General features: G+C 41.6%; 1 protein-coding gene across 2 annotated transcripts in view; it reads left to right on the top strand.

Annotated features, from left to right (window-relative positions):
* Window positions 1-15,019, top strand: part of INTS7 (integrator complex subunit 7) — a 42,674-nt gene that overhangs the window by 6,257 nt on the left and 21,398 nt on the right. For both annotated transcript variants that reach the window (XM_081903836.1, XM_081903837.1), the window contains 5 exons: window positions 24-146; window positions 10,470-10,587; window positions 12,137-12,271; window positions 12,904-13,001; window positions 13,897-14,136. In XM_081903836.1, the coding sequence (XP_081759962.1) occupies window positions 24-146; window positions 10,470-10,587; window positions 12,137-12,271; window positions 12,904-13,001; window positions 13,897-14,136 (714 nt within the window). The remainder of the gene's footprint in view (window positions 1-23; window positions 147-10,469; window positions 10,588-12,136; window positions 12,272-12,903; window positions 13,002-13,896; window positions 14,137-15,019) is intronic.

Raw genomic sequence — 15,019 nt, 5'->3', positions numbered from 1 at the left:
ATCTAAAACTCGCTTTCTTACAGATACAGCTCTTATTGCAATACTTGAAGAATGACCCAAGAGAGGCTGTGAAGAGGCTTGCTATTCAAGATCTAAAGTTACTTGCAAATAAAACGCCACATACATGGAGCAGAGACAATATTCAGGTATCGTAAACACTATCATGCTTGTTTTGGAACTGAACCACTAGGCCTTCTTTCAGATAAGACCTGTTGAACTCTTTGTTGTTGACTTTCAAGTAGATCTGCTTAGCATCACACTCCAGATGTAGGTCTCTGTTCATCATTTTAGAGATGTAACTTTTTGTTTAAGAGCTGATTTACCCACCATGTTTTATAAGTAGTAGAAGAAGAGGAGTTTGGATTTGATACCCCGCTTTATTACTTTATCACTACCTGAAGGAGTCTCAAAGCGGCTAACATTCTCCTTTCCCTTCCTCCCCCACAATAAACACTCTGTGAGGTGAGTGGGGCTGAAAGAAGTATGACTTATTTGAAGTGTGACTGGCCCAAGGTCACCCAGTAGCTGCATGTGGCGGAGCAGAGACACGAACCCGGTTCACCAGATTACGAGTCCACCGCTCTTAATCACTACACCACACTGCTATAGAAGAAGCTTCTCACATTCTGCTTGGAGAAACCTCCCAGCACTGCTCCTATACCCTGTAGCATCTCTCATAAAGTGGTGACTCTTCATCACACTCCTCAGGTGCTAAGGTAGAAAAGCTCTGTGCGAGGATTGAGGAACAAGGTGATGAGGTTTCCAAATGTTGCTGGCCTATGGCTCTCTCCATCCCTGACCATGTTGAGTGGGACTGTTTTGAACCCAAAATAAAAAAAAAATCCTTCCAGTAGCATGTTAGAGACCAACTAAGTTTGTTATTGGTATGAACTTTCGTGTGCATGCACACTTCTTCAGTTTTGAACCCAGTAACATCTGGAGGGCCACATTCACCAAGGTCATTTTTCAAGCACGTAATAGGCCAATCTTCCGTAACAGTATATTGAGTTTATGTTACGCTCCAGTTTCTTAAACGTATGGTTTTTATTGTATTGTACTTTGGTATTTGCTTCTCTGTCTGTTGCTTTGTGAGTCATTCAGAGAGCTCCTGTTATGGGGAAGTTATATAAAAGGGGCCAATAAATATTAAATAAAAATAATAAATCAATCATTAGGAATTTGTAGGCAGTCTAGAGTAAGCCACCCACAGATCACCATCCACTTGCCACTCAGCCAACTGTACCTTTATAGCAGATTAAAAACAGCCTTTTAGCCTTAGCCAGCCATAACTGGTTTCAGGAGTACAAGTGTTACCAGAAATGCATTTTGGCTTTGGTGTTAATTTGTGTCCCGTCTTTTGATGGGAGTCCCCACAAGCAGCCCACGGCATTAGTAAAATACAAGAGGAAGACGTGTGATTTGGTGCCTTTGCCCTGCTTCTATCCTTCTTTGTATGTTGATTACCCGTACGTGCCAAAAATATGAACAAGGATGGTCAGATAGCAGTAATAGAAAGAGTAGAGAGATACAGAAACCTGCTAGGATGGAACTTTTTGGAAAACCATTTCTGCCGGGAAAGGTTTACTTGGAATAAATGAAATGAGAATTTGTGAGGATTCTGGTGATTGGTTGCTTGGAGAATAGGGGACTCCAAGCTTCCTTTTTCTTAGGAATCCAGGGCTCCTTTGCATTGTGTGTGTGAGGCAGGGGACAGAGGCTCAAATCTCCAGGCTATTCATTCTTGTTCAGTTGTGCATCCTTGCCTGCTCTCTGGATCCCTGCCTTCCTTGATACCTTGCCCTTCCTAGAGTTCTGGAACCCAGGACATCAGTGTATTTTCCTGGAGTATTGTTCTATAAAGATTACAAGATTTCCTTGGGAGCACCAGCCTGTTTGTGTTTGAGAAAACCTTTGATTCTAGGGCTGGGGCCTGCCAGCAAGCCCTTGACAGAACTGAATTCTGCAAGATAGAGAAGTGCTTTAAAAATGCTTCCCTGGGGCAGTGTCAGAGGCTTCTGATGCGTATTGCTCACACTGAGTCATTAAGACGTTATGTTCCTTAACATTTGCAGGGCTTGTACAGAAAGTGGGCAAGGCAGTATGATTTGTGGTGTGTCTGCACTTGGATTCCTATGTGTGGTTCTGGCTGCCTCGCCTCAAAAAGTTGTACAATTGGGAAAGGTTCAGAAAAGGACAACCAAGATGATCAGGAGGATAACTCCCTTCTTAGGAAAGGTTGCAGCATTTAGAGAAATGACATGATGGAACTTTGAGTGTGGCATGGAGGAAGTGGGCAGAGAAAAGTTTTGCTCCTACAAGAAGTAGTGACAGCTTTAGACAAATTCATGGAGGACAAGACTATCAATGACTATTAGCCTGTATGATCTACCTCCACTGTCAGAGGCAGTATTCTTCTGAATACCAGTTGTTGGGAGTTGCATGTGGGGAGAGGGCAGTTGCATTTGGGTCCTTCTTGCAGGCTTCTCATGTGCATCTGGTAGGCAGCTGTGAAAATTGAGGGGTAGACCTGATCCAACAGAGCTCCTCTTCATTTTGGTGCAGATTTGCTTTGCCCAGTGTTCTCCCATACTATATTCTGGAGTTGCATCACAATGTGCAATGCAGCCAGCCACCTTCTCTTCCCTGGACTTATGCATTCATGGGTGCATCGCTGAATTTGTCACAGGAAAGCAATTGAGCCATTTATTTTTCTCAGAATGGAATTTTCACCCTCCTCTTAACAAATTCACCTTGTCAGTTTCTGTGTAAGTTCTGGTTCCGCCTTTATTCTGATCAGATCTTTAATAAAGAGTTTTGATGGATTGCCTAGTTAACAAATGAATCATTTTTTTTCTTCAAATGCAGCTTTTGATTAAATTTTTACTCCAGATTGACTTTTTCTTATTTGGTAAATAAATGAAAAAATGCAGCGAGCCATGCAAAAACATGTCAGCAGCTTCAGATGGCTTGACACATCATAAATGATAGTGGGGCTTAGACAATTTGAAGCAAGTTTAGTTGTTGTCCAAATTATCCTTTACATGCAGCCAGCTAGAAGTGGCTGTTTCCCACTTACTTGTTTGTGAGCTGCCCCCACCCTACCCCCCAAACTATCTGCTGAGCTGCTGTATTGTCACAGCATGTTCACAACTATTCAGGAAAAAGCTGGAGCTTTGGAGCATCTTCTGTGAAGGAAGTAAAAGGTCAATTTGGCTAGAAAAAATCCCACTTGGAGCTTAGAGACAGAAGGTGTTAAGTGTGTGTTTTGGGAGGAGGGAGAGACTGAGACATGGCTGCCGGGAAGCAGGAAGGCTTGGAAATTGTCTGAAAAAGGCCAAGGACCTGCAGAACAGAGAGTTCAGAGGAAGAGTAGCTGAAGCAAGGGCAGAATAAGAAGTGAGCTGACAAGTAGTGTGGGGCCTACAGATGGAGGAGGCCAAGTCTGAAGTTAAATTAAGAGGGAAATTAAGAAAGGGGAAGCTTAACTTAGGAAGCTGCCTTATGCTGAGTCAGGCCATTGGTCCATCTAGCTCAGTATTGTCCACACTGGAGACTTCCGGGATAGCGCGAACGGCTAATGGCGGATTCCCTCCGAGCTCCGGAGGGAATCGGCTCTGCTGAGGACGGGTCTTGCCGTGCCGGCGACACGGGGACCCTCAGAAACCGCAGGCGCGGAAGCCTGCGGACTTGGTGACTTGGCAGGCACCTTAAGCGCCCTCCCCGACCCCCGAAGAGCCTTTTTAAAGGCTACGGAGAGGACCAGAGAGTGGCGTGGTGCTGAGAGTAGATCGCTACCTCAGCGGAGCGAAGCCGCGAGCCATGGCCGGAGAGCGCTGTCTTTCTTCCTGAAATTTGGACTGAAACAAAGAACCCGTGAGTAAAATGAAATTTCGACATTAAAGTTTTACCATTGATTGGAGTACGATCGGGGGATGTGTTAAAAGGAAGTCCGCACTCCCCCCCCCCCACAAAAAGATTTAAAGCAAGGAGAGGAGCACTAAGGTGGAAAGACATTTGTGCTTAGACAGACAACTTGCACGAATTGGATTAAAAAGTTATTGTGCTGGAGAGGAGAGAGGAATTTTAGAAGCTTTTGTGTAATCCCCCCCCCCCCTTTTTTGGACCCGGGAGCGCCCTGCGTGTGAGCCCGAGGAAAAAGAGCAAAAAGTTTGACAGCTGTCAAAAGAGCTGTCAAACGGGTGGTTAAAGTCTGGAACTGTGATATTTAATATTTTTTTGGATTAAAGGTGGTACATTGAAACTGAACTGATTGGAAACAAAGTAATTTTGAACAACAAAGTAACGGATTGTTGGAAAAGAACTATTGGACTGGTAATCCCCCTGGAGGGAACAAAAGATATTGCAATGGCTGCAGAAGGAAAATTACTGGCAGAGATAGAAAGGATGTTCTTTCTCGTGGGAATCTTACAAGAGCAGAGTGCGGATATGAACAAACAACTTATGACCTTGAACTTTAAATTGAGCAACTCTGCTGATGACATAAAGTGGGTGGAAAAAAACCCGGCAGCTGAAACAGAAGAGACAGCTTTGGAAATGGGGGGAAAAGAAGAAGAAGAAGGAGAGGAAGTTCAGATGGAAAGTATTAATCAAAAGCCTGCAGCTTCAGGAAACAAAGGAATTAAAGAAGACGACCAGTGGATTATAAATCTGCAAAAGGAGAGAAAGATAAAGGAAGAAGCCCCTGGAATATCTGAAATACTGGAATACAAAAGAACAAACAAGTATGATTGGGACTGCTTCTTCAAGTTTGAGTATGGGAGACTGGCAGATCCTTGGCAGCAATTGCTACTGACTGATTTGGAGGAAGGAAAGAATAGGGAGCTTGGGACACAACCTCTTCGAGAATTGAAGGCCAACAAGCAACAAAACCGACGGAGAGAGACTAACTGGGGCCTAAGAGCCTCGGATGTGAGAAATCCGGGCTAAAACTGTCTTTTTAGGATATTGATTTGGGAAGGGACAGAAACCGGGTCAGGGAGGGAGGGGGAGAGTAGAATAGTAAAAATTTATGATTTATGATTTTTGAATTTGGATATGTTTTTGTTTAATATAAAAAGGGAGGAATTCGTGGGAGAGAATTTAGGTCGACCTTAGAGAAAGGAGCTAATGTGTAAAAATTGGATAAGTAAAATTGAGCCTAATAAAAAGTGTTAAATATTAAGAACAGATAATAATAATATAATAGAGAGAAGAGGAAATAACTTGCTGAATTAATTAATGAAATTGGGATGTGGGAAGGGGAGATGTGGGGAAGTCAATGAAAGAGGGTAAAGAAAGTAAGAGATGAAATTATATATGTTTTGTTTTGTATTTGTGTGTGTGTTTGTCTATAAAAAATGTGAAAACTCAATAAAATTTTTATAAAAAAAAAAAAAAGTATTGTCCACACTGACTGACAGCAACACTCCAGGGTTTCAAGGCAGGGGTCTTTCTTAGCTCTACAGTGGTACCTCTGGTTACATACGCTTCAGGTTACATATGCCTCAGGTTACAGACTCTGCTAACCCAGAAATAGTACCTCGGGTTAAGAACTTTGCTTCAGGATAAGAACAGAAATCGCGCTCCGGCGGCGCAGCAGCAGGAGGAGGCCCCATTAGCTAAAGTGGTGCTTCAGGTTAAGAACAGTTTCAGGTTAAGAACGGACCTCTGGAACGAATTAAGTACTTAACCCAAGGTACCACTGTACTTGGAAATGCCAAGCATTGAACTTGGGACCTTCTGCAACCCAAGCAAATGTTGTACTACTGAGCTACCACCCTTCTCCTTCAGCTGGAGGCCAACCTTACACAGGACCCAAGGACAAGGAGAGCTTTGTGGTTTTTGCATAAAAGGAATTTGGAAACTGAGGGGGTCGTGGCTAGGGATCTGCACAGCAAGTTCAAGAGCTGGAGTGTGCGTTTGAACTAACCGCCCAAGTCTCTATCTGTAGGCCTCTCATCTTGTAAACATTAGAGCATTTGTTGGGACAGACTACTTGTTTAGATGAGCGCTGTTTTCATTTTGTTCTATTCTTCCATGGCTAATGATGTGAAACAAAGGTACATGTCAGCTGCAGTGTTTTTTAATACGGTTTTCTTCCTTTCAGCCATGCTCAGTGATGCGTTGAAACGTTCTAGCAAGAGGTGTTGTGATACAGACAGATGGTGGTATTTTAAATCTCTGCTATTTTCAGTCTAAAGTCAAAGGCTGGAGAGAGAAATAATTGGTGGTGCACCTTTTGCTGACAACCCTGTTTTGCTCTCCCTCACTCCTCTCAGTATTGAATTCTGTCAGGTGCTCCTGCTCTATTCTGCAGAACATTTTGATGGCTCCTGATCCCATGAGCAGGACACAGTATAGTGCGACTTGGCTCTTGTTTCAGTTGCCATTGATCAGAAGTGTTCTGCTAATACTGTTTTGCATGTAAGCCATACTAATTCTACTCAAGATCTGTGCAAAAGAATGAGGTGGGGAACAATGTCAAAACATGTGGGCTTTTAGCACTTTGTAGAACTGTATTTGTTTGTTTAAATTTACATCTTGTTCCTTGGCCTCTGTGGTAACTTCTGTCTCTTACATCATGGATGTTGGCAAATTGGCTTTTAAAAAAGCAAAATAATATTAGAATTAGAGCTATCAGCAATGCACAAGGGAAGCTGTTTTAGCGCTCTGGAACTTGACAAAGTGTTTTATATTATGGATGGATGTTTTGTATTATTTTAAAACAAAAAAAAATTCCTTCCAGTAGCACCTTAAAGACCAACTAAGTTAGTTCTTGGTATGAGCTTTCGTGTGCATGCACACTTCTTCAGATACACTGAAACAGAAGTCACCAGACCCTTCTATATAGTGAGAAGGTGGGGAGGGCTATTACTCAGAAGGGTGGTGGGAATGGGTGACTGGCAGATAGCTGTGATGAGCCTGTTGACGACTCTTAACAACTGCAATAGGTCTTATAGGAAAAAGCAAGGGGTGAGAAGGTGAAAAATGGCTTTGTCATGTATAATGAGATAAGAATCCAATGTCTTTGTTCAGACCAGATCTCTCCATGGTTTTAAGTTTGGTAATAAGTTGCAATTCAGCAGCTTCTCTTTCCAGTCTATTTCTGAAATTCCTTTGTAGTAAAACAGCTACTTTGAGATCTTGTATAGAATGTCCTGGGAGATTGAAGTGTTCTCCTACTGGTTTCTCTGTCTTGTGATTCCTGATGTCCGATTTATGTCCGTTTATTCTTTGGCGTAAGGTTTGGCCTGTTTGTCCAATATAGAGAGCTGAAGGACACTGTTGGCATTTGATGGCATACACAATGTTAGACGATGAGCAATTAAATAGTCCCGAGATGGTATGTGTGATGTTGTTGGGGCCAGTAATGGTGTTGTCCGGGTGTATGTGGCAGCAAAGTTGGCATCTGGGTTTATTGCAGGCTCTGGTGCCAGTGTCCGTGTTAAGTCTGGTTGTAGTATTATTGTGGGTTAGGAGTTGTTAGGTGCTACTGGAGGGAATTTTGTTTTGTTTTGTTTTGTTTTGTTTTGACTATGGCAGACCAACACGGCTACCTATCTGTAACTTGTATTATTTTATTAATACTATTGCCTAATACGAGTTTGTCCTGGCCTTCGACTGGAACAATAAGCTTAAGAAAGGAACTGAGTGCAAATACTGGTGCAAGTCTTGGAAAGCTGGATTTTCATTTTATTTTGGTTAATATGAAGAGTTAACAAGGAAAGAGTCATGAGAAAATGAAAACATATGGGCTGAATATGTGGGATATGACATGCTTTATTATTTGAATGTGCTGCTGAGTGCTGAATTTGAGCTAGGGTTCAAAGCTGAGCAAATATAACCAGCTCCCATAGATCTGGGGAAAAGGTAGGGCCTGGGCAATTTAGTTTTGTATCTGTGACACGGAAAGAGGGATTCCTGCCTTTGGTCACTATTCTGAAGATTACTAAAGATTTATATCACTCTTGCAAAATGTCAATAATGTGGTTTTCTGATAAAAAACTAGAGGAAGTGGTGGGAAAATGTGAAAGATGACTGCAAGTCTTTAACTTTCCTATAAGGTGTATTCTGACTGCTGAGATCAATGTAGTATGGTACTGTATTACCTATTTTAGAAGACAATGGCAAACTGAGTTATTTAGTTTTAAACACTCTAGGGGCACAATCAAATTTCACTTTCGTTTTCTCTGTAATTTATGGTTGTACATGAATGGAACAAATGTAATTTCTTTAGAGAGTTCTGTTAAGCACTGGAGCATTGTGTAGCAATGGCAAGGAAATTCATTAATGAATTGGAGGGGTTCTATTGATGGGTGTAACATACACAGTTTCATTTAAAACAAAAACAAACCTGGTCTTTCCCCCTTGCAAATCTGACTGTCTTCAGAATTCTATTTTGTTCTTAAAGCTTTCCTTTCTCACGGAGGTGGGTGAAACTTTGAAATACACAGGCGCTATCTGCTGAAAAGCCAAAATTAGAACAGATTTGTCTGTGACTTCTTTTGGCCTGCATAGTTTCTTCTCCTTCCCCACACATCTGTCTGTTCCATTAATCTTGCCACTTCCTCCTCCTGCCCTATTTTTCCTTTCTTCCACATCCAATCTCTGCTCAAGCATCATTAATTCTGTAAAAATCCAAAAATGACAGCTAGAATAGATTATTCTAATCTGATGCTGAAAAAGATTCTTTGCATGCTTTATTCCATGCAGATGCTGTCTTATCTCGCTCCCCCCCCCTTTGTACGGAGGGGAGAAGGTCCTTCCACCAGGTCTTGCGTCCCCTTTTATTAGGCCACTAGTAAAAAGACCACTTTTCAGAACAAATAAACAAGTCAGTACTTAGTAAGGACTGTTGCTCTAAAAGGAAACAATTTTTTCTATGACTATGAAAGTTTACAATGAGGAAAATAACTTTTGCATATCAGCAGCAGCTGCTGATATTAGTTAAGGACAGATAGAGATGCTCTGTGCTTATTTTTGAGGCTTCTGTATTCCTTAGGTTGTGTGGGCTACCAAGACGTATCAGAGACTTTCTCCCTCCTTTCACTTTTTTACCCTTGAAGGTATGTTGCTTAAGTGAGAAGCGTTTTGCCTAGAAGGGGGCAGGGGCTATAAATGCATTCAGTTGTACCTGAACTTTAAATGATGATGCCCCATTAGTGAATGTTGTGCATAGGATTTTATTCTACCTCCTGCAGCAGCACAAAGGAAGCTACCAGTGTACTTCATAGTGACATTTAATCTTTCCCAGTTGAGAGACATATACTTGCATGGAATGAGACTTCCTTTCCTGGTGTGAATGAATGGGAAATATCAGGCTGGTAATTCAGCTCAAAAATCCTTGACTTAGTGAAGTGCATAGCACACTGATTCTCATGACCGTCCTCAGCTTCTGTGACTGATTTCATACTGGCATGCTCATCACCCATGGCTCCAGTAACAAATGTTGACTTGCATGTTTGAGGCAGCCATCACTTGTGAGAAAGACCACAGGTAAAGCTTACCTGTCACCTCACATAACCTCAAACAGGACCTGGCATGGTGTAGTGACTAAGAGCTATTGAGATGTGAGCCTGGAAGCCAAAAAATTCAAGGGTGTTATTCAGCACACTCACTCCATCAGCTCAAGGACTTTTGGCTGTCCAGTGGGACTACCTCACTCCAGGCACCCTGTAAATCTCTTCTGGGTTTTCCCCCAACCTTCAAGAGTGGACTTGGAGAGGGTGGAGGCACATGCAGAGAGAGGAGGGGGAGACAGTTCTGTTGCACAAAAAGAAATCCTTGAGCTAATGGAATGTGCATACTGGATACCTCCCCAAATCCCATAGTGTAGAATTATAGAATTTAGAGCTGAAATGGCCTTTGGTGGTTATCCATTACAAGAGAAGACATTGTTCCTGTGCCTAAATTGCTCCAGAAAATGAGAGCTGGCCACCTCCTGAGGTGGCCTTTCCCTCTATCAAACAGCTCTTTGCATTAGGAAGTGTTTTTTCCTCTGATGTTTAGCTGAAATTATGTTCCTTGCCATTTCAAAACCCATTAGTTTAGGTCCTGCCCACTGGAGCAACAGAGAACAAATCTGCCTTCTCCTCATTGGGCAGCCTTAGGCGACATGCTTTCTCTCTTTCTCAGCTCCCCAACCTACAGTATGTGGATAATATTGAACAGCTTTATAGGGGTATTATAAGGACTGCTGAGATAATGTGTGTGAAGAATTTTGAATACCCAGGCCTTATACAATTGCCAAGTATTTAAGGTTACTAATAATCCCCCCCCCCATGCAGGTACTTTGCATCCTCAACCAGGAATCATTAGGTTGTTATTATTTACTATTATTATACATTACATTTCTGTTATATTAATGTTATGTATGCGTGCGTGTGAATCAAGCGTGATGAACACATGTTAATAATTTTTAATTCATTTTCCTTCCTTGTACTAAAATTGTCCTCTCTCCTGGCTTTTAGGCACTATGTGAATGTGCTCTGCAAACTCCTTATGACAGTATGAAACTAGGCATGCTATCTGTACTGTCCACACTGTCGGGGACAATAGCCATCAAACAGTACTTCAGCATTGCTCCAGGTATGAATAGATTAGATCAGCCAAATTTTGGCACACTTTCAATTTTTCCCCGGTGTTGTTGCAGATATTAGTATAAGTGCTGCTTTTCAGTCTTTTGAACACTGTAAATAATGTTGGAAAGTGTGTTTCCTTGGAAGGCACTGCAGCAGTTCAAAAACTGCAGAGCTAATTTTAATCGCATTGTAAGACTACGATAATGATCGAAATTATAAACCAAGAAACTAGTCCTGCACTACAGTTGCCTTCCACATTAGTATTCTCTGATACCCTTCTTCTCTGCATATGATCATTTTAAAACCTGCACTTCTCTAACGTGAATTAATATGTTAGACAATAAGATAGAATACATTATTTACCTTTTAAAGTTGCTTGAGTTGCCTGGTTTGCTGTTTTTGCTACACACAGCATTGCAACTGATTGGCACATCTGATCTAAACCATCCTCCGCTCTCCTGCTATGTCTAGGATGGTCTCTAAGTTAATCAGATTGTTGATGCATTCTGTGTTTTGAGTCCTGATTTGGTTTGTGTGAAGGCCTATTGATTTTGGAGAAGTTTAAACCCACTAATCTTTGGTAGCTCTTTGAATCTGAATGAATGATTTGTTGTCTTCATATTCCGCTCCTTCTCCAATGAACTTGGAACAGTCTTTCAACCTTGAAACAAGCCCCCTGAAGCAAGGTAGACTGAGAAACGATGAGGATCCCAAAGCCACCCTGCAGCCTATTTTTCTGCAAGGGTGTGGAGTATCTACCATTTCACTTAAAAATAAATAAATGGAGGGGCTGATGGAATCTAGGGTATATTGTAGTGATTGGAACGTGCATAAATTTGAGGTAAGATGGATGTGGATAGTGGCCATCTGGCTGTTCTGTGTTTTGGAAGAGCAGTATAGTTCTGTGCAGGTTCTACAATGTTGGCTTAAAAGCCAACATTATTTGTAGTCATCTTTGGGTCCTCCCTTCTCCTGTGCATGCTGTTTCTGAAAAAATGCTCATGATAAAGCAAAAACTCAGCTCTTGGACCCCCAACACCCAGGACTTGTGTCATGAACAAATCACTTGGGTGGGAGGGACAGAGTCATATTTCACCCTGTGTGAGCCATTGAAGAAGCTGAAAAATGACAGCAGCATCCCCTTCCCCAAAGCCTCTAGAGGTGCTGAGAAATAAAGAAATTTAGAAAGGGACTCGTGCTGCTGCTTCCCTTTCTGGAAGCTTTGCAGCTTGCTCCGACGGATGAACTACACCAGTCTTATTTCTTATTAGAAGACATCTGAAGGCAGACCTGTATAGGGAGTTTTTAATGTTTGATGTATTACTGTGTTTTAATTTGTTGGAAGCCACCCAGAGTGGCTGGGGTAACCCAGTCCGATGGGTGGCGTTATTGTTATTAAAATAAATATCCCTTTATAGCTTTGTTGGAGGTTAGGCAATGCTTATAACCAGACCATCTTCCTAGTTTTCCCTTGCTCTTAAACTGTGGAAAAGAAAATACTGTATGTAATGAACAAGGCTTTGCTGTTTAAAAGTATCCCACTATTTCTCCCTTAGGAGCAACAGCTACGACAACAAGATCATCTGATATAGTCAGACTAGCACAGGAATGCTGTTACCATAATAACCAGGGTATTGCGGCTCATGGAGTCCGAGTTCTGACAAACATAGCTGCTTCATGCCAGGAAAAAGGTAAATTCTAAAAGGATGGGTGGGTGGGTGTCATAGTATATCTCCCCATGGTTGATGTAATGTGCTGTGTTTTCCTTTGGAAACAAGTTGAACTCATGTGGACGTCTACCTTTGATGCTAAACTAGAGAGCTCAAGTAATTGCTGTTTACTTTCACTATTTTTCCATTGCTTATGCAGTATTTTGTTGGAATGAGAGCTAACCATGGTCATCCTAATGGAAATCAGTGCACTGCTCTTAAGTTGACTGGGTGTGAACTGCAGACATCCTGCTCATTTCTCTGCCAATGTAATGAAAGAGAAATTTTAAGGTGGTGTTGCTGCCTTCCAGTTTATAGCCAAATCTAATGTCATGTGGTTTGTTTTGTTTTTCATTTCACCATTTTCTCCTCCCTAACACTAAGAAATGCATGCAAGCTAGAACTGACAGCATTTCAGTTCTTGGTGTTTTAAAATTGATGGGATTTATTTGAAACTCATTTGGCTGTGCTGTATTACTGCATCAAGGCATTTCTAGATCCCAGATTTCCAAATTATGTTAAAGGGGAAATGTTTTGTTCTCTTTCATGGCCATGAGGACCACAGTGGCTAGTATTAAAACTGTCAGGAATTAAAGTTTAAATCTTTGTCCTAGATCTTTTGCCGTTGGAGCAGGATGCTGTCTTTGGCCTTGAATCCCTCCTTGTTCTTTGTAGTCAAGACAGCAGTTCAGGTACTCAAGCGACCTTAAAGGTAAATAATAAATCCACCCCCACCAACCCAGTTGTCTCCCATATTAATCTATGTAAGAGCAATGCAGGTTGTTTTAGTGGGGCCGCTTTTTGTGGTTAACTACTTAAAGTAGAAATAAATGCCCAAGCACTACCGAATGCACACAGATCAAGGGCAGGACTCAATAAGTTAGCAAGTCTGGAATAGCCCAACATTTACCTAACTGTGCTCTTGTGAACTGGCCACCCCATATAACCAAAGAGTGAGGACTGACATGCAAATGAGTTAATGCCCTTTGTGGAGCAGGTAGTTAGGAAAAATACTTGGGATAGGTGAATATGTAGTTTGTCTCATTGTCGTTCCATACAATAAGTAGTAATATTATATGTGTTGACTGTATATCGCATGAGTCTCATCTTTGTAAAAAACAGAACGTAGATGGGACTAGAGTGCTATCCTATGTTTAAACCACATAAACCACAGTTTGATCCTGGCTTCTTCCAATGAATCATACTTTAAGCTAATCACAGTTTATCCTTTTTAGGCAGGATGTAATCAGCCCAGCTTAGTTTTAAGTTTAGAAGCAGCTGATGATTCCCAAAGCTGGAAGGGTCTGCTGTACAGAAGCTTAAAGGCAGTATCCAACAAAACATTTCCATTAGTGCAAGGACTTCTGGCTCTGCAGTGTAACTTCCATTCCCTCTCCTCTCTCTGTGCACTTCCTAAATCTGAATCCTCCCTGCATGTTCTTTAGTTTAGAGGGTTTGGTGGTTTGGCAGAATGCCTTTGTGTTTTTTGGTTTCTCCTTTATTTTGCAGCTTCATGGTTACATGAGTGTTGTGACCAAAAGCAAGTAGCGTTTGACAGATTTGTGATGAATGTTGAACGAGCGTTTTTTTGTTTTCCCCCAATGCAGATAGCGCTCACTTGCATGGTGAAGCTGGCCAAGTGCCGCCCCCACCTGAGCCAGTCCATTGTGGAGTCCTTGTTGACACAGCTGCACAGCGCACAAGATGCTGCCAGGATTCTCATGTGCCACTGCTTGGCAGCCATTGCCATGCAGTTACCGGTCTTGGGAGACGGAATGCTGGGGGACCTGATGGATCTCTATAAAGTGATTGGACGATCTGCATCTGATAAACAGCAAGAGCTTTTGGTGAGCAACATTGATTCCAGATATAGCAACTGGACCTGGGTACCATTGGATTGAATAATCATTTTGTAAACATGTAGTATTGCATGTTGTGTAACAGTCAACTTGCCTCATTGCAGTTCAAACCATGATGCAGTTACAACATTGCTGTGTTTTTTGCTTTCTCTTCTCACCATGGGGTTTCTTTCTCTTTTTTTTGTATCCTTGTATCCTTTGCCATGTTTTTTTCTATCCCATTCTTTCACGGCATTAGCTTTCATGTTTAAAAGACTTGTTACTTCTCTTTTCATTTTTGGTTATCAAACCTGTTGTAGAGAAATGCATAGTGGTTTTGGATAACAATTTTACACGAAAGGATTTCATTGCTTCTCGTTTCCTACCTGTGGTACTGGAGGAATGTGTCTATGAACTTGTGAGAGAGTGAAAGCACATTATGACAAACCACTGGTCCAACAAGTTTGAAAGCATATATGTGGGCAGACCTATCCTTCATCTAACCTATGGTTGCCACTAGTCATGATTCTTTAAAAAAAAAAACCCTTTATTTTCAAAGTCGACATGCTTCTGTCTAACAAATATGAGGGATTAGCATCAGAGCACTGTTTTAGATATCAACTGAATGTTCAGTCAGTAGAGAAGCTTGTTTGGCTACTAGATGCAGTGCTAGATAGACAGTTGGCTTTTTTAATTAAATAATGATTTCACTGGAACACCTTGGATTTCATGAAGTCAATGTGATTACTGAAAGAGCTCTGTGTGTGTGTGTGTGTGTGTGTGTGTGTGTAGAGGAAGAGAGCATTTTTAATAAAGTAAATGAAAAAAAATCCCATTGAACTTGATGATACAGGGGAATGGCATGTTAAATATGGTAGTTTAACTTCTATTA

This window comes from Podarcis melisellensis (genome assembly GCF_964234715.1).
Source record: "Podarcis melisellensis genome assembly, chromosome: 3".
Lineage (NCBI taxonomy): Eukaryota > Metazoa > Chordata > Lepidosauria > Squamata > Lacertidae > Podarcis > Podarcis melisellensis.
The sequence above is the reverse complement of the archived record's forward strand: the minus strand, read 5'-3'. Positions and strand labels throughout refer to the sequence as shown.